This window comes from Pomacea canaliculata, linkage group LG14 (assembly GCF_003073045.1).
Source record: "Pomacea canaliculata isolate SZHN2017 linkage group LG14, ASM307304v1, whole genome shotgun sequence".
Taxonomy (NCBI): Eukaryota; Metazoa; Mollusca; class Gastropoda; order Architaenioglossa; family Ampullariidae; genus Pomacea; species Pomacea canaliculata.
Window position 1 is genome coordinate 18,038,672 of NC_037603.1, and position 26,800 is coordinate 18,065,471.

At 40.2% G+C, this 26,800-nt stretch overlaps 1 protein-coding gene, 1 long non-coding RNA gene and 1 other non-coding gene across 3 annotated transcripts; 1 reads left to right on the plus strand and 2 right to left on the minus strand.

The window, feature by feature from the left end:
• Window positions 1-3,848: 3,848 nt before the first annotated feature.
• LOC112555228 lies at window positions 3,849-7,823 on the minus strand. Its single transcript, XR_003097425.1, has 3 exons — window positions 7,364-7,823; window positions 6,890-6,940; window positions 3,849-5,618 (listed from the first exon to the last, which is right to left on the minus strand). It is a non-coding gene; the product is annotated as an uncharacterized LOC112555228 (long non-coding RNA).
• A 4,130-nt stretch (window positions 7,824-11,953) lies between these two features.
• LOC112554832 (sucrase-isomaltase, intestinal-like) lies at window positions 11,954-26,211 on the minus strand. The gene is made up of 20 exons (XM_025222886.1): window positions 25,767-26,211; window positions 23,359-23,591; window positions 22,933-23,013; window positions 20,762-20,975; window positions 19,760-19,920; window positions 19,164-19,332; window positions 18,657-18,753; window positions 18,182-18,300; window positions 17,620-17,658; window positions 17,534-17,542; window positions 17,030-17,161; window positions 16,448-16,582; window positions 15,955-16,074; window positions 15,564-15,648; window positions 14,893-15,022; window positions 14,317-14,453; window positions 13,575-13,609; window positions 13,266-13,396; window positions 12,587-12,735; window positions 11,954-12,038 (listed from the first exon to the last, which is right to left on the minus strand). Exons 4-19 carry the CDS (start codon window positions 20,825-20,827, stop codon window positions 12,678-12,680), a joined length of 1,623 nt encoding a protein of 540 aa, XP_025078671.1. The 5' UTR covers window positions 20,828-20,975; window positions 22,933-23,013; window positions 23,359-23,591; window positions 25,767-26,211; the 3' UTR covers window positions 11,954-12,038; window positions 12,587-12,677.
• On the plus strand, window positions 20,551-20,624 carry Trnat-agu. Its single transcript has one exon. It is a non-coding gene; the product is annotated as a tRNA-Thr (tRNA).
• Window positions 26,212-26,800: the final 589 nt, after the last annotated feature.

Genomic DNA, 26,800 nt, shown 5'->3' on the forward strand with positions numbered 1-26,800 from the left:
TCAAGAGCAACTATTTTTAGACATGACGTATTTGAGGTGTTTGTTCCGTTGCCGAATCGCGAGACAACTTTCTTGGAAATTAGCTGTTGATCGTTGGTCCACAGTTCGAATCGCTTCATTGTTGTATTCTCAGTCAAAAGAGTGAAAGAGCCGTATTTGTTTAGCTAGAGTCATTTTTTTAGTCTTCTCCCCACTCCTCCTATTCCCGTTCTCTACGTTTACTTGAGCTGTAAAAAGTAAGACATTTTGTAAATTTGTAGCGTAGCAACATAAGTATTTTTATATTGGGCTAAATGTACGTTGTTAACGAGTTGGTAGAGACTCGCAGACACTGATCGATTTATTACAGCAAAGAAAAAAGAATATTTAGAAAAAGGATTGGACAAACAGATTTAAAGAAAAAGTATTGGACTGAATTACTGCTCAATCTCACACCGAACATTCCGGGTACCAAGCTTGCATCAGTTACACTAGCTTAACTCATCATAAGATGTGCAAACAAGACATCGTGCTTATTATGAATTTAATAAAAAAATTTTAATGATTGTTTTGTATTACAGCAAATATTTATTTCTACAAACAGCTCACGACGTCATTACATAAAATATTACGTCCATGTACAATTTATACATTCAATGTATATAAACATATATATTCAGTATGTAGAACTGGTAATAAACAAATACTTTGTTATAACAATGCATGTATATTCAATATAATTATTTCCTATATATATATATCATATAAAATTGGCAACAGTAACAAATAATTTATACAGATGCTCAGACGAAAAAAGTCGCAGTTACAATGATCATTATTTTAAAGGAATACAGCTGATGCGGCAATGAAAAATTGGTACTTTTTTTCCATTGTGATCAAAATCTGTGGACATAGTTACTGATTAATTCAAACTGAAGCACGAGCTGACAACTCTGGAATATGCAAACGTTGTACAGATATGGTAGTTCGGTAGTAGTGGTGTAGTCTTTGAGGTTGGGAGAAGGTGAAGTAGTTTTTTTATTTATTTAATTAGGATACAATGGTTTTGACATCAGCAAGAATGGTCCTACGGCATATTGGACACGCATGGAAGGACGAACCACACTGCTGGCAAAAGCAAAAGTGTCCGCATGGAAGCAAAGTCAGCTCCACCGGTCTCTGGCGGCATTCTCGGCAAATCTGCCTTGCCTTCAGTTTCCGGTTTTCGGCCCTGAGAGCCCACAGTTTTTCTTTCAGCATCCGATGTCGAGCTTTTAGATGTTCTGTTCTTCCTATTGCAGCCCCTACAGAACCTGGCCCCAGCTGATCCTCGCACAGACTAGCAGCAGCCGTCATCATCGTCGAGCTCGTTGATGTATCGTTCGTGTGACGTCTGGAAGACTTGACGCCGAGGTCGCTTCTCTGTCGCCGTCTGTCTCCATCTCGAGAAAATTATCATCGGTGTCCGAAGCTTTATATACCTCTTGAGCAGATAACAACAACGGCAGGTGATTTTCCGCGCTGCTTGTTGCGTCGATTTCTTTTAGAAGCCGCTGCGCATCGATGACATCATCTTCGTCACCTAACTTCCAGTCCGGATCAAAGGACGCTCCCGACATGACGTCATAACGCAGGCATGATGAGTCATCCGCCGCCGACGATGACCTAGCTTTATGGCTGTTTTTCCGGCGTGACCTCAGCTTGAGGTAAGTTTGGTAAATGAGGTCGACTGGCCGCTGGCTAAACTCAGCGACAGCCACGACGGCTGGTGGATACGAAGCTTCCTCCCTGATTCTCGAGTTGTTCTGTGAGCACCCATGGAAAAGCTCAGAGCTGTTGTGGGAAAAAAAAATCGCTGGCACTTCTTAGTGTTTACACGTATCGCGCGAAGGGCTGATATATATATATAGTCTGTTAAATGTTCAGACATCGTCATTCGTCTCTCAAGACATAAAACAGTTAAAGTGTTGTAGGGAATCTCCATCAGAAACTCCAAGATGAGGAACAAGAAAGAAAACCCATAAATTAAAAAAATTCTACACTCTGACAAAAATAGAAGGCTCAGGGTTTTGTTTTTTGGTTGTTTTTTTTGTTGTTGTTGTTGTTTTTTTTTTTTTTTTTTTGTTTGTTTGTTTTTTGTTTTGTTTTGTTTTTTACGTTATTATTTACTAACTGTATTTAATCACTGTGGCTGATGAGTAGTTACAAACCAGAGAATCAACCGACGGGTTTCACTGTCAAGAATCTTTGACAAAGACACAGTCGATGTTCCTGGAAATGTGTTTATTGGATAAGATAAATAAGCAGAACAATATGAGTTTAACAAAATAAGGAAATAATTATAGCAGTCGAGGAAAAAATGACAACAATAAACATAAAAAGTTGTGTGCCTGCACAAAACTATGCCATACTATATAGCTTTCTAGACGTTCGATGTAAATAAAACAAGAAACATCTTATTCCAGAGCTGTACATTTTTTTTAAAAAGACTGCTTAATAAACTGTTTTTCACTTTACTTCGTGGAACAAAATATTTACCAGTTTGATACCCGGATTGTAGCTCACGTTGTACCACTCGAAACGATCGAGTCCGTTAAAGGTAGCGTTGTCGTCACAGCCCAACATATATATATAGTGTATACCCTATCGAGTCTAGACTTGAATCATCTAGAACGCGTGGGGGGAAATTCCGTTTTATATTTAGAACAAAGAGCGTAACCGAGAACACTTATAGACAACTAAGTTCGTAAATAAACATTGCATAATTCCAATGGTATAGACATAGGTGGTTGCAAGTTGATGATGAAACTTCGGAGTTAACCTGCATCTTATCTGTTCTAAAATTAAAACAGAATGTTGTCGCGACGCAAAAATGCAATTTCATCTCCAATGAGCTTACAATTAAATGATAGCATGCTTGACCGGCGCAGATTTTCTATTGTCTATGATCGGGGCTTCATTAAATGTGCCTCGGCAGTTATAATGTACAGAATATCTGAAGAACTAAGATATAAAATATAGAGAATAATGGAGAGAAGTAAATAAGTAATTAAATGTTCAATCCGTAGACAAAAACATTAATCTTAATTCTTATTCTCCCTATATTCGCTGAGACGATGTTGACAATTATAATTCTTAAACATTTTACAAGGCTCGTTAAAAACTTTTTTTTCGCACCAACTGACTTGTATTCAAAACATGGCGCTGTGCCTCTCCTGACCTTCGCGCCCATGTTCTAGTGCCTCCCGAGTGGAAAAAAGTGGGAAAGAGAAAGAGCCTCGTGTTTTCCCAGGAAGTAGGATTCGGGGGTTTTGTGTTTTGCTTTTGGTTTTGTTTTGGTTTTTTTGTTTGTTTTGTTTTGTTTTTTTTTTTTTTTTTGTTTTTCTTTTTTTTTTTGCACGAGCACCTCTGGTTTTTCCCTCTGTAGCAATATGAATCGTTGAGCCAGTTGAGCGAGGCATTCGAAGAGAATGTACTGAACCTAACAAGGTTAAATTTAACAGTTGATAAACAAATGAAACGTTCAAATTATTATAGCTTGCAAGTGATGTGGATAGTGGACTATTTTTGTTTGATATCCCTGCGCGAGCTTGCTAAAGAGTAAATACACGTCAGAAAGCGGTTTTGATTTAGTAAAATACACGAGAATGTCTGCTAATTCATTCAACAACCCTAGAAGATCCATACAAACGATTCATATTGCTCATTCATCCCGCTACACCTCCACTGACCAGTTTTTATTTGTGATCGAAAACTAATAAAATAAATTTTTATAAAATATTGTAATTGCCTATTAATGGTAGAACAAAATTTTTTCAAAATAAGGACTTCTCACACATTCTAGAATTACAGAAGCTGTCGTATTGTCTATTTTAGAAATCCACGACCATAATAGGTTTTTGTTGGTTTTTTTTAAAAATATATTTGGTCATAAAGGGCACTGTCAGAATTGAGTTAAGTGTGATACTCTCAGTGGCGTAGAAATAGGGGAGTGGGACAGCCCCCTTCAAATTAAAGGAGGCAAGAATGTGAACTGGGTATGTCCTTACATGGTGCAATACTGTAACCAAAAAAAAAAAAAAAAAAAACCTGAGCGTTTTTTTTCCAGGTTTTAAATAGATTAGAAGGTCATTTGGATAAAGTAAAAACGGTTTCAAATCATTTAAAAATAAGGAAAAAAGCAAAGGTGATAAATTGTCAATTGCGTGCCCCCGCATGGCTAATGGAGGGTACAAATGGAGATATAATGGACGACTCCTGCTCGCTCATTAGTGACAGCCGAGTGAGCCGACATAAATATTTCTAAAAGCATTTAGTTGTCGTGTGTCACAAACGCCTCCAGCCTGTACAAATGAAGTAAATACTAATTAAGCATCTTTTATTGAATTGCGTATGTGTAGATTTTCTTGCCGTCACGTGAAACATGAAATTAAGCTTAAATTGCTGCCACCGATAAATGGTATATGGAAACAATCACAAAACATAGAACTGTCATCAGTTTCTCACAAAAATGTGTACTGGGTTTTTGCTATTTTTGCTAAGAAAATCACATTCTAATTTCTGACACCCCTAAAGATGACAGCTAATAACGTGTGCTCATGAGACGATGTCCAATCGGTGATCTCGCTTGTGGTATCGCGGGGACGAAGGTTCCAAAATCCAGGTGAGAACTGCAAAGTTCATTGGTCTGCATTTTGTAAACTGAACAGGTTTTCTCGCAGATTTTAAAGAAATTCGCACAAATGAAATCAACCTAGTATTTGAAAATTATTTTGCACGTGGGTTAGTCTTTAATTTAAGGTAGGATTGTTTTGACATCAGCAAGAACCGTCTTTCCCGCAGATGGGACAGGTCTGGAAAGATGACCCGCATCTCTCGCAGTAACAATAGTGACCGCATGGCAGAAGGGTCAAGGCTGCAGGTCGCTCGTGACACCAACGACAAGTTTGTCTGGCCTTCAGCCTCCGGTTTTCTCTTCTCAAAGTCAGCAGTTTTTCTTTCAAATCTTGAGCCTCTTTGTGTCTAATTTTCGTCCTCTTGTCTACTGAGGCCTCCTCGCTCGGTCGCGAAGAAACACTGTTTTCTGTCGAGCGTCTCGTCTGCGTGTCTGACGTCGACGATTGAATGACACTCGGGGGCGTGGCTACGTCTGTCTCCGCCCCTTCATTAATTCTCGCGTGATTGGCGCTGGACATATCGCGTTTTTCATCGCCGGAAACTTTGGTGGACGACGTGTTTTCCCGCTGACTGGGTTCAGCAGTTCTTTTAGACGAAGGAGCCCCTCTCATAGAATCCAGTTCCTTCAGCAAATCCGAGGCCTTGACCGTGCACAGGTCAAGGCCTGGTCCTGCCAACGGATCGCCAGCAGGAGGTTGCACGTGCACTGTGTCAAGGTCACGGCTGGTGCCATCCGCAGTCCCTGAAAGTCCAGAAGGTCTTGTGTGTGGCCGTTGTGCATAGCTGGCACCTCGCCGGTCTGAGTTCATCCTCCTGAAAATTGTTAGGACTGTTTCAGGGGAAACGGAACTGAACTCAGTGACCGCTTCCACGGCTGGAGGATAGGAAGTCAGGTGGACGTCTTGCCCTTGTCGTTCAGCTGGAGCTGATGTCATTTCTGTCACTGCAGTTCTTTGTCACACCTGCAACAATGGCCAGATATTTAAACCAGGTCTCGCGCTTTGTAGATTGATGGAGAAAAAGTAATCATTAACATTACTATAGAGAAACTAATCTACAATGTACATCTATAATGCGATAACATCCATCGTCATCTATAATTTTTTTGTTTGTTTGTTTGTTTGTTTGTTTGTTTGTTTGTTTGTTTGTTTGTTTGTTTGTTTGCGCGCGTGTGTGTGTGAAAATACTGTCCAAGTTTGGTCAGAGTGGTTAGGGACCTAGGCACCGAGGTGGCGTGTTTTCCCACTTCAATGCAATCCTACTTTCACTTTTGTTTCATTGCTAGTAAAAAATATTTCTTTAAATGTAGCCATTGCACTTGAAGTAGTAAAATTTCAAATCAAAGTTGTCAATAGTTGGCAGAAACCAGTTTAAAGTACTCAATGAGATTGTTTAATGAAAAGTGAAATGGCTAAATAGCAAACTGAGTTCTCGACTAAGTCAGCGAAAAAAAAAATTTCTAGAAACTCTGCTTTCCAAACTACTAACATTCTCTACCTAAATATAAGGCACCACTGTACTGACATTATTTTCAATACATGCATTCTGCTGTTACAAAAAGCACGTTACCTGGGTTTGACTGTATGGCTCGGACAACTCACATAGAGTTTAAAGACCAGCCTGAACGGTTTGAGGTTTTTCTTTTTTCAGATTCAGTAGATGTAGGGATTGCAGGCAATATAAAACTAACCTGCAAACTTCAGCCTCCAAAACTCATCCGTCAATCGATTATCCGCTACGATTCGCACCTGCGATCAACGAGTTCTGACAACAGCGTGCTACGTCACGTTGGTGCACCATTCACAAGGTTGCCTGCAGTAAACACCAGAGAGAGAGAGAATGAGCGACAGTTCGGATTATTCGGACGCTGACAGTCTGCACTTCTCGTGGTTTTGAAAAGCTGTTTGTTTAGCACGAGAAATGCAGACTTCCTAACGTCCGAAAAAGCCGAATTGTCACTCATTCTCTCTCTCTCTGTGAGACTGGTGTTGACGGTTGACAATGTTGTGAACGGTGTATCAACGTGACGTAACACACCGTTAGCGGCGCTCGTTGGTCGCAGGTACGAATCGCGTACTTTGCTAGCAGATACTTAATTAACGGATGGGTTTTGGAAGCTGAAATTTACAGGTTATGTTTATATCGCCTACATCTATCGACATCTAAAAAAAAAAAACCGCAAACCATTTAGGTTGGTCTTTAAATTAATAAAAAGGAATGATTATATACTCACTCTGATAAATTCACTGCACGGGACTGTTGAAAAGACCAGTGGAAAATATTACTGCAACAAAACAGAAACGTCGAAAATTGGAAAAAAGAAACACTAAAAATCCATCAGTTCAACAAAAGAATCATGACAGCTTGAACTGTTCTTTGCCCAAGCACCCTTACTTCAGGTAGTTTCATGTAAGTCACCACAGACCCTTCAAGGAAAGTAAGATCCACAATTTCTAGTCGCCTCCTGATATTGTAAACTTTAAATACGTGTGCATCCATTTTTTTTTAAATTTTTTTTTTCTTTATTTCTGTACTTTTCTTGGTATTCCTTGCTCAGTTATTTTTTTAGGAGAAGAAAAGACATTGGTAGTGCTATCAAAATATAGTGAGCCAATATGTTTCATTATTCTCATTCGATCACGAACGACTATCCCTTATAAGTCGCGAATTCTGCAGAAAATGGATAGATATACATATATGGACTCACTAGATGTCGCTGTTGCTGCAGAACATCGATGGAACAAAAACATTGCCTTCGATCATCAGCGATGCACGACTGCAGGCCTCCTCAAAGATATGTCTACTGCCGCTGACGAGAGGAAATTTTAAATTTTGAATAGCGCGGCAAACGGAAATACCCGATTCAGTCGCAATATATACCGTGTGTGCGTGTGCTTGCGTGTTTAATTTCGGTACGAATTAACGGGAAGATTATCATACAATCCAAACCCACCAAACAACAGTGAAGACAGCACAAGACGAAGTAATATTGTCGTTTGCCGATATAATGCACACAAATCATTATTTCTGTAGAAGGAAAACCCATAAATAATTCGCACATAAAGAAAGGGAAAATACAAAGATATACATGGATAAATAGAAGAAAGGTGATAAATATATAAACCGTATTATCTACATAGCCGTACCGTATGTGTGAGAGGGAGGAGGTGGGGGAGTTATCGCTGAGTGTTTTTTCTTCGACTATGCTCATTTTGATTCTGCTCGTTTTTTTTCCCCCTTACATACCACAAAATAAGCTATAGATATTTATATCGCTGACGTAAGCTGACACTAAATTTTCAAATATTTTGGCGGTAAATTATGCGGCGTTTTCAGTAGAAAATCCTGTTCCATCAGAATGTCGGGAGCCAGCGAAAATAAAAATAATGCAGAAGTAGACTGTATGTTTTACCTACAGCTCATTTATGAAGATGGATGCATCACAACTTAGTGCTTCTGAATACCGTAAATTTCGGTCTCTTGAGATCACCTGTATATAAGCCGCACTCACTAAATAAAAAAAACTACTTTATTCACAAATAAGCCGGACTGGTTTATAAGTCTCTATTTACTAATATATACAACTTTTTCAATGCCCAGGTCAATTGTCATCACCTTGTAAGGCTGCATTGTAGGCATTTCACTCGTTTTCGGCATGATGAGGATGTGTGCTTGAGCAAATGATCTGAATGCTTCTGTTGTATGCAGTCTTGATACAAAAGTATGAACAGTTAACACTGTAACAACATGAACATGGAGCTCACACAAAAATGAATCGGAATCGGAAAAATCCGCAAACAACCCTCATCGCTGTTAAAGCCGCAGGGGAAACAAATCTCGGCTTATAGTCCGAAATTTGTGGTACTACTTTCAAAGACAAAATTGTTGTTTAAATATTGTATTCTCTGTCTTCTTTCAGTTCGCATATTACTTCACTTCCAATGAGGTGCACACGTAAAGAGGCATCATTACCAAGTCAGTATTTCGTCAGGCATTCCTTTTAAACTAAAACCTTCTACACATTTATTTTTAAAAAACCCGCCATGTTAATTTTGCAAAACTTCGGGCACAGGATAGAGTTAGCGTAATGTCTATTTTGGGGAAAATATTTGGGCGCAAAAAATACTGGTTAAAATAAAGTTTGCACCCGTGTGAGTGATGGTGGGCGGAGAAGGGTGGCAGGGGTAGAGTGTGCAGAAGGGGTGAGGGATAGAGAATGTGAAACGTGTGTGGACTGTCCATTTGTTGATAATTTTACATTTCTTTTTCACCAAATAAAGTTCAGAAAAAAACTTGTATTTATTTCCGATAGTAACAGAATAATTAAACTGATAAACAAGTAGAAAAAAGCATTCATTTCTTTTAATTGTAAAAATACAAGAAGAAAAACCAATAAAAATTCGATTTCCTCTTTAACATCAAAGTATAGGACATGCACTCTTTCTTTCTCTTTCTCTCTCACACACCTTTGTAGCGTTTGTAGCCATTATCTTAAGGAACTAACTCCATCTGAATGCTAAGCGCTCGTGCTAACCTTTCACATTCATCTCTGTTTCTAGTGTGTGTGTGTGTTTGTGTGTTGTACCGTTGTGCTGATTACTAGCTAAAACCTTGCTCAATATAAGATTTATTATTGTTGCTGCTTCATCGCCATCTTCGTCGTCGTCTTCATCCCCACCATCATCATCATCCAATTTCTGGTGTTGAAGAAAGTAGTTCCGCGCTTTCATCTTCCGTGTTCTCCAGCACCTGGATAGATGTTCTCCACTGATCTGTGTGTGGTGTGCATAGTTCTTTAGTAGCCTGCACACTAGTCTACAAAGCTGCAGTCCACCGTAGGGTGTGAGGTGTCAGGACTGTCAGATTAAGGTTTTGAAACTGCACTCTCTGTTGAAGCAAAATCAAGAAATGATGTTATTTATATAAGAATGGCGCCTGTATGTAAACTCGGGTAAAATAATATAATGTATCGCGCAGTGGTTTACTTGTGTGTTTGCTCTTGTGTGTGTGTAAATATTGTGTGTATTTGACTTACTGACTGACTGACTGACTAGCTGACTGAATACGACAAGTGTGTAGGGTCTGGTGAGGGTGGTGGAATCGAACGACAATCTGAGTTCAATTTCGCCTAATGAACAGTTAAACATTGTTCAGAACAATGAACTCACTCCATCTATGAACACAATCTGAGACGACCCAAGCTGGAGGCCATCGACCATGACATCAGTCACAGCTGAACCCAAGCCAATGATCTCCACGGTGTCGAGCACCACAGTAGAGGGAGGACTATAGGTTGTCACGTTCGGCTGAATCATCAGTTCGCCTGCCTTAGGATGGAGGGAAATAAAAACTCAAATCAACAACTGAACATAACTTGGCCACAACCCGTGTAGTAAATACTACCACTTCCAGGTTGTCATCCAAGAAAAGTCATCTCCCGTAACCACAACAAAACTTTAAAATATCACAGCAACAATTTCACTTTTTTGTTTACCATACCGAGGTCTTCAACTGGTATATCGTTGAAAAAGAAGCGTCAATGAACACTAAATGAATTAACACTAAAAATTAACTTAATTTTAGTTTCATGTTTATTATAATTGAGATTCAAGATATGTCTGACTGAAAGGGAAAAAAACCACTAAATCATGAATTTAGTTCTCAATACGTACATACACAAATACAATCTCCATCGAGGATGTTAGTATAGATGAAAATTCAAAATAAGTGTTTCGTAATTAATTACCTTCCACATGTTGAAAGAAATTAAAGTGTATCGATAAGTACTGTTCTGAACTGGAAAAAAAATAAGAAGAGTAAAATGGTCAAACAAGCAGATGGTCTGGGTATGTGAATACTGAACATGAACGACATTTACAAGTATATGCAGCATCAACAAGAGTGATGTATACCATAACAATAGAACTACAGAGGCAACACTTTTTATCTGAGGACATCAGAAAAGTAAGATTCGTTTCATTCTCGACATTAAAACACCCACTTTCTTACACGAGCACAAAAATATGAGTATAGAAAATATCCATAACTTTATATTCTCTCCTTTTTTTTTTCCTCTTTCGCTCGTTCGTGCCTCACACACACACACACTTACTGTCAGACTCGCCATCATCCATGAACAGTTCTCCCTGTGCAAGGAAGCTATCGTCAAGAGCAACCAGTAGTCCCATGGGGTTTTGTCGGCTGGGTAAACAAACACAAACACATTACCACGCATATGTCCTCTCTTTAAAAAGACTGTCCCACTTTTTTCTTCGAGGTCTTTTTGCATAGAGTTTGTTCTCAAATCTTTTTAGTATTGACATCTAAACTACATAAACTATCCTACTTCAATCAATTGTCAATTTGTTCTCGATTTTCATAATTAATGAACGGGTGGGTTTTGGGGGATGAAATTTACAGATTAGGTTGGTCTTTAAAAAACTCACCTTTCATAAGTGGTTAGTGAAGGGGTTTGCCAGGGGATTACATGACCTCCTCGCACGTGCAGGTTGAAGCTCTCTATGGGCGTATGAAGAGTCTTCCGCTTGCCAGTCAAGATGACTTCTCTCCCCTTTATTTATTAAAGAACAAAGTCAAAGATATCAGCTGTACATAAAGAATGTCAGATGGAAGATGTTCTCCCCCTCCCAAGCACACACCCACATTTTAACACACTGTTGGCTTGTTATTTAGAGCAATGTGTGTGCGTGTGCGCGCGTCTAAAAGCACACCAAATTAAATATACGAGTTTTGAGCGAGTGGTCGTTCCTCGATCTTGTCTTCGAACAAGAAGAACGATGTGACTCGACTGGTGCCAGCATTTTATGTGTCACGCGATCACATTTCTATGCACAAAGCTATGGCCGTGTGTAGCTTACCGTCAAGTAGTCGTACCAGCGAGCAGAAGGGAAATAAGCCTCCACTTCCCGGGCCCCCTGCACAGAACATACCACTAGAATTATATCATAACCCTCTCTCTCTCATGAAATACATTTTACGAAGCCTTGTCTTGCATAATCGCTTAATAAACTCACACCATGGCACAAAATGGAAGTTTTTGCCATTACAAATCATACGTTCGATAACTGGCTTCACCGTGCTACACCGCTCATCAGGGCGATGGCATCAAAGGACTTTTGTTTGTTTTTTTTTTTTTTGTTTTTTGGTGTTTTATGCCATGCCAGCATCAAAGGACGAAAATGGAACCAGTGAAAGTGGAGCGATAAAACTGAGCAGATTTGAACAAACAATAAGAATATGCACCAAATCGCAAAGAAGTGCCTCAATTATTACTAACCTCGGTCAGAACAGGGGAGAGCAGCAGCGCAGGACCGAGCAGGAACTGACGATCTATATCTCTGGCGTCCAGGTCTTCAGGAAACCTGCGAAGGAAACAAACCTGTCCCTTGCTAATCAATAATATCTCGTTAATTTAATTTTTTTAAAGTGAATGCCAAAAGATAAATTCTTTTCTTATTGACATGAAAATGTGGATATACTGAAACACTAACATTTCTTCTAGTTTCTCTCTCTCTCTCTTTTATTTTTTTATCAGCTGTCTTCTTCTCCCGGTAGCGCGGGGGACTCGCCATTGGGTTGTTCTTTCTCTCTTTATGGTGGGAAGTCGTCTCAAGGTATAGGCACTTCCCTGCTAAACTAACCAACAAGCTAGGAGGATGTACGTCCTATCGAACCAACCGACACATCATAAAGTTATTCAACACAGCTAACAACTTTGTTTTAGACTTAAAGTGGATGTTTATGAGTTACACACAGTGACTGAATAATTAGTCCACTGCCTTTTCTTTCAACTCTCTGTGTAAAAATTTCTACGGAGACAGTCATAAAATTATAAGTCATGTCTGTGAAAACACCAAATCGCTAGGAATAAATCTGACAGAAAGGAGACAAATGGTTCGAACGAACTCACTCGAACATCAGTGGCCTGAGTACAGTATCTCCGTACTTGTTGGCCCGGTACATGAGGGTGTATAGATACGGCAGGAGTTTGTATCGAACTGTCAGGGGTCGTTTGATGATGTCCACAAACCGCTGGTCAAACGAGGCTGGGTCTTGATGCTGTGACACAGACAGACAAATAGAAAATATAAAAATAAAGATTATGCGAAAAAATTCAATATATTTATAGCATTGTATTATCCAAAAAAGGTATTAATTAAATTTTAACATTGCTTGTAAATTTGAGGATTAGCATAGCTGACATTTTGTTTTGTTTCAAATTAATTTTATTTAACCCATGTCATTTAGTTAATTAATTCTGAAACTCAAGAGGATCAAGGCTATAGTGTTACAATTCATTGGGCTGTTAACATAGCATCAGCTTTTCATCGTACTTAAGACAAATTGACGATATTATTCATGTTTTCTGCTAACCAGATTTTGTAGTGAATGTGAGAACATGTTTGCAGACTCTTGGTGTTTTGCCAGCTCACAGTGTCTACGACTCGGGAGCCTCTTGCTATCATACACCTTTAACACTCCCCCAAAAAGGGACCAAAAATAAAAAAGAAAAAAAAAACAATGTCGAAAGGGGAGTTCATAGAAAGTTCGTCCGCAGCTTGTTTCTGTGTTTTATAGCGAACACTTACCCTGAAAATGACAGGTGGATCGCCTCGGCCGTTGTGGTTGCGGGCAAAGGGGTAGAATGCACCCAGCTGATGCCAGCGAATACATAGCTCGTAGGTTGTCTCGTACCAAAACCCGCAATATCTGCGCCATTCTGGAAAGGTCGAGTATGTCTTAAGGCTTTGCAAGTTCTACGGAAAATTTGCTGTTGCTATTGTTACTAATACGACATTAGCGATAAAAACTATTTCCTTCCAAACTTGAACTAAACTTCCTCCTTTGTGTTACTTTACATCATAATAAAAGAAAACCTTTTAAAGTTCGCATCTTACCAGCGCAAATCCAAATAATCCAAACTCCATGATACCTGTTGAGAAGAACATAGTTTTAAACGATTAGCAATACATTTGTTACAATAAAAAAAGATCTTTCGGCACAACGTTGCTGACAACCGTTACATGGTTACTATGTGAGGATTACAATATATCTGGACACATAAACAGACAGTGACTGACTGATTTAACTGCTTTTATCTGTGATTCAGTGTTTCTACGGTCACGCCTTCCAAAACTCATTCATTGAGAAGACATCTTGGAGGGGGTGAAGATGTTGTGAGGGGGGAGGGGAAGGAGAGAGAATGTGTCCTTAACTGCTGGTGGGATGAGTAGAAGGGTTCCATACTAACATCTGGTTGGTTAAGATGGAAAAGGGACAATTCTTCACAGATCACTGGAGGTGAGGGAAGGGATGTGTAGCCAAAAGTACTTATTTATACTGTATACCTACTCATAACCAAGCAAAGAATATGTTTAATCTGTTTTACGTCTGTTGTCTGGTTCTGTTTATCTTTTTCACGAAGAAGCTTCAAATGTAATATTGTGAGATGCACCCAGAGAGGTTTTTAGGGATTAAATGAAATAACATGCAGCATGTTACTACTGATCCAGAAGTGGCGCTTTTTTTTATTTATTTATTTGAATATTAAGTTAATAGCAATTTATTAAATTTTTATTCATATTATGTAAGAAGTCGAAGTTGTTTTTTTTATGGGGGTGTGTGTTTACAACTGCTCACCGATGATGGACCAGTGCATTTCGCGCCAGTGCGACCTGTTATCACCAGTCCACTTGGTAGCGTAGTGCCCAGTCCCTGCAAAGGATGACCTCGTCATGGTCCATGGCCGCTTGCCCGGAAAAATGTCTCGTAGGACACTGGAATTTCACGCATATCTAGGTCAGCATAGGTCAGTATGTCAAAGTCAGCACTACATCACACAATAGCCAAACCAATCGGACTACCGTTCCTACGCCTATAAACATCACCATGCACAACAACAACACAGACGTCAGGATTGTACGTGGACATGCTTACGTCGTCAAGAACTCGGAGCTGGAATGATATGTTAATTATGTAAATACAAACGTGACGTCACGTTTTGACTTCTTTCTGTGCGAGGTGATATTTATAAGTGTGTATCTCGAGAACGAAAGAAAATAGTATCTAGCACTGAACTTTATCCAATCAGTGAAGAAAACAGTTGCAATTGACTAGGTGTTTAAATGGTACTCCAAGTGTAAAATGTGATGTCAGTAGTGAATTTGGAATCAAAGCAGCGAAAAGCTTTTATCCTGCTTGTTTTACCCGTCCTACCTGACGGTCCTCATTGCCATGGAGTGGGCATACAGACTGTGCACGTCGTAGTGTCTGCCCCAAGAGTGCTGCGCAGTCATGCACATGGTCTTATCGAACATCTTTCCCTCCGGACTAGCACCAAGAATATCTGCCACAAAAAAGGACTTGATATAAAGCACTCCACGCACCTTTAACGAGTCGGGACAATAAGAAATCGCTAGAAAAGTACAAAAAGGACCACTATTCCCTGGGTTGCTATATGAATAATAAATTTAACTCTTTTTCTTCATATTCTTCTTTATCATAATCATCATCGTCGTCGTTTGTTGGTTGGTCGGATGGTTCATTTCTTCCTGCAAACTGGTGTAACATACAGAGAATGTCCCAGGAACAAGAGATCTGAACCGTGAGCCGCTCACTGCAATGGTGACAAGCGAGTATTATAACCACTACACTACCGTCGTTGTCGTCGTCGCTAATGATTAAGTGTTGAGCGTGAGTGTCACTGTGTAGGTGATTGAGTGTAACGGTTTTTGTTGTAGTTATTTACTTATGGAAGTCTTAATAAAGAAAAAATCTCTATCGCGGACAATAAGGACTTTATTGTTGTTATTATTAAAAAATAATGGTCGGAACAATGCATTAATAGTAATGACAACAGAATGTCGGTTATCTCTCTTGATACTTACTCGGGACATACGGTGGATAGTCCCACTGCGTTTTTTCACAGCCTTGTGTAGACCCTGCTACAAAGCTGGATGGTTCATTCATATCCTATGAGGACAAGGAGAATAACCACTACAATACTCCAGAAAAGACATTTTTGCAATTCAAAATCTAAAACGACAAGCAACCAAAATATTCTTCTCTTTCTGAAGTCCGGTTCATTGAGGATGAGGTTTAAAATAAACTCAAAAACAAGTCAAGTGATCTATTGCAAAGTAACCTATTAATGTATCAGCTGTGGGAAAAGAATGAGCAGTTATTGTGTGCGCCATTGTAATCAACCAATGAACTATAGGTTAGAAAAGTCATGGTTATACGTCGTTGACTGCCATGTTGGATGTAAACTGCACTCACGATCCACAATGCATCCACTTGAACGCCTTCCTCCTCGCGAAAGAACCGGACATATTTCTCGAACCATGGTAACACAGAGATGTTGGTATAGTCGGGGTATGCTGTGACACCTGGCCACACCTGTCAAACAGCAAAATCTTTATTTGTTTTCTTGCACCACTAATAATAACCAAATAAAATAAATTATTTTGATAAACAGTTCAATTCGGTAGGCTTAATCTTAGGTCCATAAATCGGTAAAATGTTTTTTCTTCTTCTTCATTAGCCATTTTTCAAGCGTAGTCAGCAAAGAGCTTTATTTATGAATGCAAGAGAACCCTAACCATTACTGATACCATTCACAATAATTAACCCCAAAAATAAAAACTTTTTTTAAATATTTGACTTAGGTTGGCCTTTATATCTACGCACAGAGGGTAAATTCTGGCAAACTTTTCTTACTCATTTTCTTAAATCATTTATCCAGTGAACTCCTCAGTGAAGCATAACTTACCTCTCCAATCAAAGTCTTGCCGCTGGAATCCTTGACAAAAATATCCGCTGCTTCACCGTCTTCGAACATGGCGTAGCCTGGGCTGTTGTTTTTAGCCATGGCGTTGATGGTCAGGTTGGCGCCTACACCGGGGTCCTTTAAGGAAGAGATGGAAAAAAAAGTTTTTTGTTACTGTGCTACATTGGCTCCCAAAACAGAACAGCCAAAACATTGCAGTTTTTAAGTTCCTCGTTTACTGGTCTTTTTTTTTACCTTTTGAGTTTTCATAAATTTCTATGGAGAAATTAGGTGTTGAGTGGAAGTAAGAGTAAGAAAGATGAAGATTTAATTATCACAACAGCTTTGTTAGAATCATAGTTACCCCATATTGTCATTTCTTTCGCATTATTGTATTACTCTCTTTCTAGTCCGAATCGAAAATATTGCTAACTCTTTAAATGTCGTTCCAAACTGGACCAAGTATTTCCCGAGTGATTACATGTATATGACGAATATAATGTGAATACTTTTCCACACTTGCTCAAATGTTTGTATATATATTTGCCATGCTTAAAAAAGTTCTTTAACAATCCGGAGACTTACCACAATGATAACGAAGTGTTGGTGATGAGCGTGCAGATTGTCAACTAGCGCCGGAAGACCTGTCCAGTTGGTTCTGTCGTAGGTGAAGACATACTTGTTGAACAAGCAGTCTATGTCTGCCCATTGAACGTCCTGCAACGGGACAGTGTCACACAGAGGACTGTTGAACGATGACCATTCGCTTCTAAAAACTGACCTCACGACACAACACTCGACGCCATACATTGTCGTTGACATCACACCAGTCACCAGCGGACGTCAACAACCATCCACCCAAACCTCACGATTCACAAACTTTAGTTATTTTTTTTCAATCCTTCTTGATTTCGTTCTTTCTCTCGCCTTTTCTTTCCTTTCTTTTTTAATGTTTTTTTTTCTCCTTCTTTCCCTTCTTTATTTCGTCCCTCTTTTGTCGTCGTCATCGTCGCAGCCATGATCATCACTCTTCCGCTACGTCCTGTAGTAACAAAAAGGACAAAGACGTCGTAGAAGCGTTCTACTCACGTAAGGAATCTGCGCCTCGCGAGTTCGATTGATGACGGTCCACATGTCGTTGATGTCGATGTACCCCCAGCGGCTCAGCTGAAAGCCCAAAGCCCAGTAAGGGGGTAACACGGCCTGCCAATCGCCTGCAATAAGCACCAATCATCGATAGAATTTTTTAAATGTTGACTTTCATATACAAAACAATAAGCAATTTTTTTATAGCCATGTAAATATTGTTGACATTTCTACGAGGCATGAAGTACTGAAGAATCTTCACTTATCTCTGGACCTTCAACCAAACCCCTACGAAGTCTGAGGGAAGTACTGGAGTAATAATGCTGCGTCACACGAGTATCGAACCAGTTACCGTGTGTCCCTTCGGATTGATAGTTATAAAGCAGTAGCAAAACTTCTCTGGGGTAAAGAAACAAAGCGATGTCTTTAGAAACAGTAAGTAGTTACTACGGAGACTAGATGTTTATCCTTGATTCCCCCATTTTACACTTGGGCAACTTTATTCTCATTTCTTTGAATACTGTTCCTGCTGGGTACCTGTTTGGCATCTGATTAAAGGGCTTGCTGCCTTGCTGTGATATAGCCCTAGTTGCTGGCTCGGTGTTAAACACCACCACCCCTACCCCGTTCTTAATGGAAACAGTCTCTAACCTCAGTGTAGTGGCTCAGAGCGTCACCTGGCGACGACCCGAGGAAAATGTAAAAATCAAGGACTCCTCCGATGGTTCGGAATGTTATGGCTGGCGTAGGGTCAGGCTGTAGAGTGATCTCTACAACAAAGACATCTTGACCTCAGGAATCATGTTCTTATATTTACAATTTTTTTTAAAGGTGGGGTCATCATTATTCACAAAGTTTTAAGGAAGTTAATTGTTCAAGGTGTAAGAAGATATGTTATTTTAAAACTTGCTCTCTCTCTCTCTGGTCATCTTCTCCCATCCCTCTTCCACCCCACTTCCCCATCACTTATCTACTGTCTGGCCGGAAAGATTCACACACTACACATTATGAGCAAAGGACGCATGCGTGTTATTGATATGTTGAAGTCGGGAGGCAGGTATTAATTAAAAAGTGAGAGACAGAAATGTGTGGGGGAGATAATTTGTGAGTGAGTTGAATTTCTTACCCATGGCGTTGCTGTTCTTCAGGAAAACCATGTTTGCTTTGCCATCATCCTCGACGTTCATGTAAACTGGGTGAGCACCATAAATGTTCCAGTCGTTCTAGAAGGTACAGTAGAGAGGATTTCGTCCAACAATTCAGATCAAGAGCCTTTAACGACTATTTTTTTAGATTATATATTTAAAATCGTTTATCCTGTCTTTTAGTTTTCCTGTCTAAGTCATTGTCATTATATGGCTCTTTTCTACAACTGTCGGTTTTCATGTCTGCGGTTTCTGAACGTCTCTTTCTTTTCCCATCACTCACTCACTCACTCACTCACTCACTCACTCACTCACTCACTCACTCACTCACTCACTCACTCACTCACTCACTCACTCACTCACTCACTCACTCACTCACTCACTCACTCACTCACTCACTCACTCACTCACTCACTCACTCACTCACTCACTCACTCACTCACTCACCCCGAATTCTCAAACAAGTTGGGTCAACGTCACGTGCTTACATCCGGGGAATTGTCGCGCGTGAAGATGGACCACGTGCGCCAGTTCATGTCGTGCCGGAAGGTCTCGTGGCGGTGTTCCCCAAAGCCGTAGACGTAGCTGTTGCTCAGACGGGTGGTGATCTGCAGAAACTGGTCAGCGACCACGAAGCCAAGAAGCGTCGTGTTAAACCTATAGCAGAAACAGCCGCGTGACGTCAGTCTGGTCACAGAGCACGAAAGACATCAACCACAGCCTGTGACATAAACACAACTGACGAAGATTCTGGTTTTTTCTCTTTCTTTTATCTCTTCTTTTCATTTCACTTTCCGTCTCTCTTTCTTTTTCATTTTTATCTCTCCCTTCCTGTCTCCAGAGGATTAGTTCTATATCAACAATTTCTTTAATCTCTTTCCCTTGGAGTATTATGATAATGATGATTGATGATGATTGATGTTGATGAGAAGGAGGAGGATGAGGAGGATAATACCTTTTGGAACATCATATAGGGAAGGAGAGGTGTTGAGCGCCGTAGTCAAATGCAGTAAGATGCTACAATCCTTTGAATATTTCGAATATGGGAATTACGTTTAAACAGTTATTTAATGTACAAACTTACACGGTGACATTTGTTGACCTTCTTTGAACTACCACTCCAAATATGGGCTTAGTGATAATCGTGACGTCATATAGTCTGGTGGAGTTCTTGGGAGCATGCGCAGGAGACTCAATATTCAGCGCCTCGTTGGGAACTTCGAATCGCTCGACGTCTGGATAAATCTGAAAACGTTTAAACATCGATGTGTTATCCATTGCACCCAACGACTGTTACTAGGATAAAGACGAAAGGATTTCATCAACAGAACTGCACGATTATCAACAAACGGAAAGGTGCCGTGATTGTCATCAATACCGATGCAAAGACTGTTGTTATCGACACAGCAAGCAAATATTTACTATCAATGCATCTGAAACGATTTTAACCATTTTATTTTTTTTAATTAATAGTTAATTTTGCATTAACATAATTATGCAGCTGCAACGATTATCAATACATCTGCGAAGATCAACAAAACTGAACTCAAATTGTCGTCGATGTTACTATTGTCAGTTCAAAGATATTTTCTTTTTAATAGTCTTTGGTCAAGCTTTCTCGTCCTCAGTTAACAAAATGGCTTTTCACTTCAATTGCCTTGTTTATAGGAATCATTGATAGCGCATTAAAGATTCTTCATAAATAGTTTTGCCAGTACATCCGCGCCAAAACATCAACAATGGCAAAATTGGGTTGCTATGCTTTATCTCAACTTGTCTAAAAGATGCTTATAAATTATTGACCACAACCATTACAGCTGCACTGTTGTTGAACCCTAAAACAAAGACTATAGTCACTCCTCATTTTCATGGGTAGGCGCCATAGCTCAGTTGGTTAGAGCGTCTGCCTAGTAAGCAGAAGGCCGAGGGTTCAAATCCCTCTGGTGCCTCTTGGAAGCTTTTTGTAAAGTTTTATTACACAATGTGTGAATTACTTGGAAGGAGAGAGCCGCAATTAGAAAATATGCAAATAATTACGACGGATAACTCAGTTGTGAGCGCACTTGGGTTCCTTCCTATTTCTCACCTTTATCCTCAGCCGGTTGTCGGTTTGATACTCCGCGTCCATAAATAGCGTCAAGAAGGGGGTCATCCCGTACACTGTGCCCTGATGTGAAGGGGTTAGTTTTACTCGCGCACCCGATTCAGAGAATGTTGATTGTGTCTATTACTTTGTATCCGTATCCTGAGGGTAGATGCATTTCGGAAGCTTTCCACTGTGCTTTGGTCGCCAGACACAACTGCAACAGAAAAAAGATCACACACACACACACAGACACTCGTGTTATTTTCTGCCGTCTTGATAACTAAACATATATTATAGCAATAGCTCAAGCAGAAGTCAAATTATTTTTTATATTAGGTCAGCATGAGAGACGTAGATCAGCAGAATGGGTGTGTACCCGTGATATGAACAACGAGAATACAAAAGGTGAAGGTCTTTCAAAAGTGGGCGCACGCGATTTTGTAAACGGGTGAAAGTACCTGGTGAGCGACTGTTTACAATCTATCAGACGACTGTTGATTTTTTACTTCCTTCACCATTTACTCATCTCCAGCACCTTCCTGCCCATTTCGACCCCACTCCCATCCCCTACCGCAAAAAAGACAATAAATGAGGAACCGGCCTGAATAATAACCGAGTAATTCGTGATTCTAAGCTTTAAAAAAATATTTTAAAAAAGTAGACCAAGCATACACAAACCACTACAGCGTTTACTTTGATTTCTTTCTTTACTCCTTTTTTTTCTTTTTTTTTTTTTTTTGTAATGAAGACCAAACTGTCTAAACAAGTCCACGTCGTGCAGACTCCAAGTATATTATTCTAACTCTAGCTGACTGCTTGAAGCCATCTAGTTAGTGTCTACAGCTACTTTCTCTGCCCAAGAGACTACACTGCAGGCGGGGCCAAGTGTGTACGGATGGAATGGGGCCGAGGTCAAACAATAATGGAGTTGGTCGTGCAGCAAAAGCAATTACGTCATGCAGCAGTCGAGCACGTGTACAGCAGCCGTGTACGTGTCGTGCAGCAGACGCGGGCAGAAAGCCAGCGTTCCAGGAATTCCGAGTCTACAATCCTACTACCTGTCGTGAACTAAGGGGGATGATACAGACTTGGTAGACTTGGCATGCTCAATAAACCACTATTGAGTTTGAATGCGAATATAATTATAGAATTCATATGCGTGGCGTAGTAAACATTTCTTAATAAAACTCACACAACAGAGAAATTGGATAGTACTCAAAACGATATCAGCATTAAAATATCGTCAAACAATATGTAATACCATGGTGGTCGATACCAGGGTAAATTATAGCTACTTTCATTATGATTCATTTTTTGTCCTAGAGTGTGTGTGTGTATACATATATTGATACAAGTATGAAACTTCCCATAATTTTTCCATTTGTGAAGTTTTGGCTGTTAGTTGAAAGTACAAACTATCTTCTGGTTTAACTATCAACATTAAGAAGAAGAGCAGACGATTCGAGCTCTCCTGTTGACGGAGGAACAAAAGCTGAAGCTTTATGATCTGCTGTGTTTTTATTTATTGGCTCTAAGTCGTGGGAAGTGGAGGTCGAGGAAAGAAAAGGAAAAAACAGAAAAAGCGGCCACGTAACAAATTCTATTGTTGACAGCGAATTTAATCGGATATCAAACTGCTATAGGGATCGCCAAGTCCTGACAGTCTACAATTTCGCGAGAAGCAAGAGCTGATCTCAGCAGACAGCCAACAATACAAAAATAGTCATTCATGAACAAATGCGCGTGAATGACGTAAAAATTCGTCGTCTGAATGCCTGTCACTGACGACAAATGCGTGTGGTGACGTAAATGAAAATTGTGACGTTAGAGGGGACTGTTAGAAAAAATAATCCGGGAGAAGAATAAATAAAGTTATTTTCCTCCTCTTAATAGTTTTCTGGTTGTTTCTCTCTCGTGACTGCCCCATCCCTGTGTAACTACAAAATAAATAGAAGACGTATTTCATGCTTGTAAGTATAGCTGCGTCAGTCACACAACAAAACTAAACATGACGATACGGTAATAAATAAATAACATATTTCTAGAGCGTCTTTTTCCAGCATCAGCTAGACATATATATAGACACGCAAGCACATCTAAATAAATAACATAAATGACATCGATCAACATCTAGGGCACATTCCAAAAATAATGTAATCGACAAAACATACCCTCGGCTTTTGCAGATCTCTTCATCGGCATCGGGTGCGGATACTTTCTCTGGCTGGCAATCAACAAACGGGGCTTCCACCCTAAAAGCACCAACGCACTACAATTTTCACCACCATCAATAAAAAAAAAAAAGAGCTGCCAAGCAGCATATCTACAACACTATGATGATCTGTTGTGATCTCGAAATAAAAACCAGACTGCGTAAACAAGCTCACCTCGTCCAAACCATCAGCCACAAAAGCCAAAACATTGAGAAAACTTGGTAACCATATGTAGAAAGGGGAAGAGTTTTCAAAGTTCAAAATTTTGTTTGATAATCCTTATTTCACACCAGTGATGGAGATTATCGTTTACTTTAAAATATTGTGCATACAGACACGGAGAAAACTTGCAGGAGAGACTACAGAAGGGATTCCAGTACTCACAGAATCTCCTCCGACTGTTCTCTGGGATAATAAAAGTGAAACAAAAGACCAGCCGTGAGTGAGATCGCCATCGTCGCCAAGACGAGCAGAGCACACACTAGACTCTTCTTAGCGCCTTGTCTTTTGGTCACGTGGTCATCCTCTTCGGTCACCATGCTGTTGACCTCTTTGTCCTCGCCAAAGGGGATCTTGCTGCCGGTAAGCACAGATTATAGCCCAATGCGAGATCCGTTCTGGAGAAGAAGAAATAATAATAATCATAATAATAAAGAGACGAAAAATAATCCACGTGATAATTAGTCTACAACAAAGTTAAACTGTAGATGAAAACTTAAAAATAAATAAACTAACTTTACGAATAATCAATAATCTTGAGGATTTGGTGAAGCGGGGGAGGATGAATATAAGTTATTTAAGAATGATACGGTGGGACCTTTTCTTCCTCACGTGGTTTTTAAAACAGCGATCTTCAAAAATTCATATTTATTTTCAACCCGCATCTTTGTTCACCTTCGTTGTCTTCAGCTCGTTCTTTCTCAGTGCTAACTGTTGCAATGTTCATCAGAACAAGTCATAACTTTCTCATTTAATTTCACCATCAGTCTTGAAGCACATCCATCTCGGCATTTCTTACTTTTATACCTATTGTTTTGAATGAAAGCTTCTGTCACACGAGCCAGCGTTTCTCTCGCATGGTCGAGGTCAAAGTTTGTCAGCTTGGCAACCACGTATAGCAGTTCGCGCATGCGTACAACAACTCAAGGAAAACCCCTGTGCGATAAAAATAGCCGCTGCCGTACATGCGAGAGAGGACAGAGGGGCGCGTGGGTTGGCCAACCAATGAGAATATTGTTTCCAATGACAACACCCAATCAGCATTTAGCAGTTTTCGTAGTAAGCAAACAGGACTTTGAGTCCGTGTACGTTAGAGATGAAAGAATTTTTTTGTTTTCGACGAGCTACGCTATTTCAGCCATTGTTGACACGGATACAGAGCCATTTGAATCTCACAGAAGCTGTAAGTACACGAAGTCGCTCTCGCAGTTGTCGACTTCTACCAAAGAGACATTAATTTTACATCGTGAGCAGCAGAAACGAAGACGATGAAAGCGAAGCGTGACCGAGATGAAAGAGTTCGCCACGGTCTGCCTGCGTCTGGCTCGTCCACCTGTGTGTGTGATGGTGTTGGCGGTGGTGGAGGAGGATGAGAGAACACTTGTCGGGAAATACCTACTGCAACTTCTTACTCTGCGTCGGCGTCACACGCGTGCGGCAAGGAATCTGAAGGTCTTGACAAACACATGATAAGACGCGCGCATGGTGTGTTCTGTTTGTCGGATAGTAAATAAAAAGCATTCTCATCTGTCCCTGATCCCCGACACTACCCCTCCCACTTATACCGTCTGTTTCTTTCCGCCAGTCCGTCTTCTACTTCGCCTGTCTCTTTCTTTCGCCATGACTTCTCAAAGTCTTAAAAAACAAACAATAGAGAAGCAGATACAGACAGCATGAGAGAAAAAAAAGAAAAAAGATAGGAAGAAGAAAGAAAGACTGATAGAAACGTCAGAAAGAAAAGAGAATGAAAGACAAGAAAAAGAGGCAGAACATAAAAAGAAACAAACAGTGTGGATGTGGGACATAAGTTTCGTCAGTGTATTTTAAGCCAAGCAGCAACTAAGGGTTTAGTGCATCACAACAAGTACCGGCTCTGTCAATGGTAGCCACGTGCAAATAAAAAGAACGTGACCAAAATGAGAACACAGAACAGTCAATCATCTGTATTAATGACAATTAAGCGGCCTAATTGTCATGCCCCCTGACCGCGTAAGACAGAGAGAAGGAAAGAAAACGCAAAGAATTAAAGAAAGAAGTAACGAAAAGGAGATAGAAAAAAAAACGTACAAAAAAGGAGACTGTCATTAAAAGTATTCCAGCTATGTTTTGTTTCAAAATCCGGTAGGAGTGGATATCAAATAATAGTTCGGCATGCCTACAGCAAAGTCTGCAAAAAGACTTTAAAGCGCTGCTTGATAAACAGCTCAGCTGTGTAAACAACACAGCCTACAAGTGTCGTGAGATAACAAAAATGTTTTTAAAGACGGATAGCAAATTATTTCGCAATGGCTGCCTTTCGGGAAGGATATCACTTTGTTTACCGTTAGTGTGATTTTGTGTGTGTGTATCATATGTGTGTGTCTCTTTCTCTCTCACTCTTTATGTGTCTAACCTCTCTCTCATATATTTTTTTCTATATATATATATTCGTGTACTTCATCTACCTGTGAGGTAAGGAGGTATCAATCGATGGAAAAAAAGGATATATCTCTCATTTGTGGACAATTTCTGCGTTCGTCCCCGTTTTCCTGTTTTACCTAAGGCTGGAAAAACAAAGGATTTATTTCACTCACCTCAGCACCTCCTCGTGTTCCTAACGGCTGCCTAACCGGTTGTGTTGCTCGGCTCTCAGGTGTATCAGCTGCAGCAGGTGAATAAAAATCCTTCCCACTGAACCTTCTCCTAATCTGCACGCGGCAAGCGACTGCGTGCGGCCTCGTGTCCCATCTCCTGTCGATCGGGGCCAGAAAGGGACACGCGAGTGACCTGGTACTTCTACCTGTGAGGTGAGGAGACCGACCTCTCGAGGCCGGCGACTACGTGACGTAAGGTGTACGTACGCCTGCTGAGCAGAAGGGGCTTGGTGGTGCTTGGTGTGCTGCACCTACTGTGTTTTGCTGCACTCGCGATGCATTGTAACTCTCGGTGCACTCCTCTAGTACTCTGCTCGTTGGTGCACTGTATCCGTGGTGCTCTGTATTGTTCTCGTGGTACATTGTTGTAGTTATTCTCTCTGGTGCCCTTTACCCTTTAAACTTTGGTCATTTGGACTCGTACTGCACTGTACCTGCATTGATATCAAGATGCAGTATACTCATGGTGAATTTACCGTTGTGCATTGTCTCCTATTGCTGTCGGAGTGTGTTGTATGACTACACTGTACTCACCCGGTACTGTGCTCGTGCTGTGTTTTGTCGTACTATACTCATACTACTATACTTATACTCATGATGTCATTTACTCCTAGTGGTACTTAATGACTTGTATTGTAGTTGTACCGTGTTGTGCCTGTTGTACCCATGGTGTCATGTACTGCTGGTTGTATTATATTGTTATACAGGACTGGCACTTTTCTGTGAACCTCTTCTTCTGTATTCATGGTGCCATGAGCCTCCAGTTCTACTGTATTGTTGTACTTTACTGGTCTGACACTGTGCTGTGCCTCTTGTACTCTTGGTGTCATGCACTCCTGATTGAACAGGTTTTGTTGTAGTGTACACAGTACACTACTTGTAGATTGTGCACCCTTTGTAGTTATTGCACCCTCTACACTGTTTACTGTATCCGAGGTGTATTGTCTACCTTTTATATTGTACCCTTGGTGTAA

Excerpts from the sequence above, each read along its gene's own strand:
- LOC112554832 (XM_025222886.1), bottom strand. The coding sequence starts at position 20,827 with ATGACCCCCTTCTTGACGCTATTTATGGACGCGGAGTATCAAACCGAC. Across the intron at positions 15,649-15,954 it reads AAGTGGATGCATTGTGGATC|GATATGAATGAACCATCCAG; the intron begins GTGAGTGCAGTT and ends TTGTCCTCATAG. Across the intron at positions 13,397-13,574 it reads GATTATTTGGATTTGCGCTG|AATGGCGCAGATATTGCGGG; the intron begins GTAAGATGCGAA and ends CGACCTTTCCAG.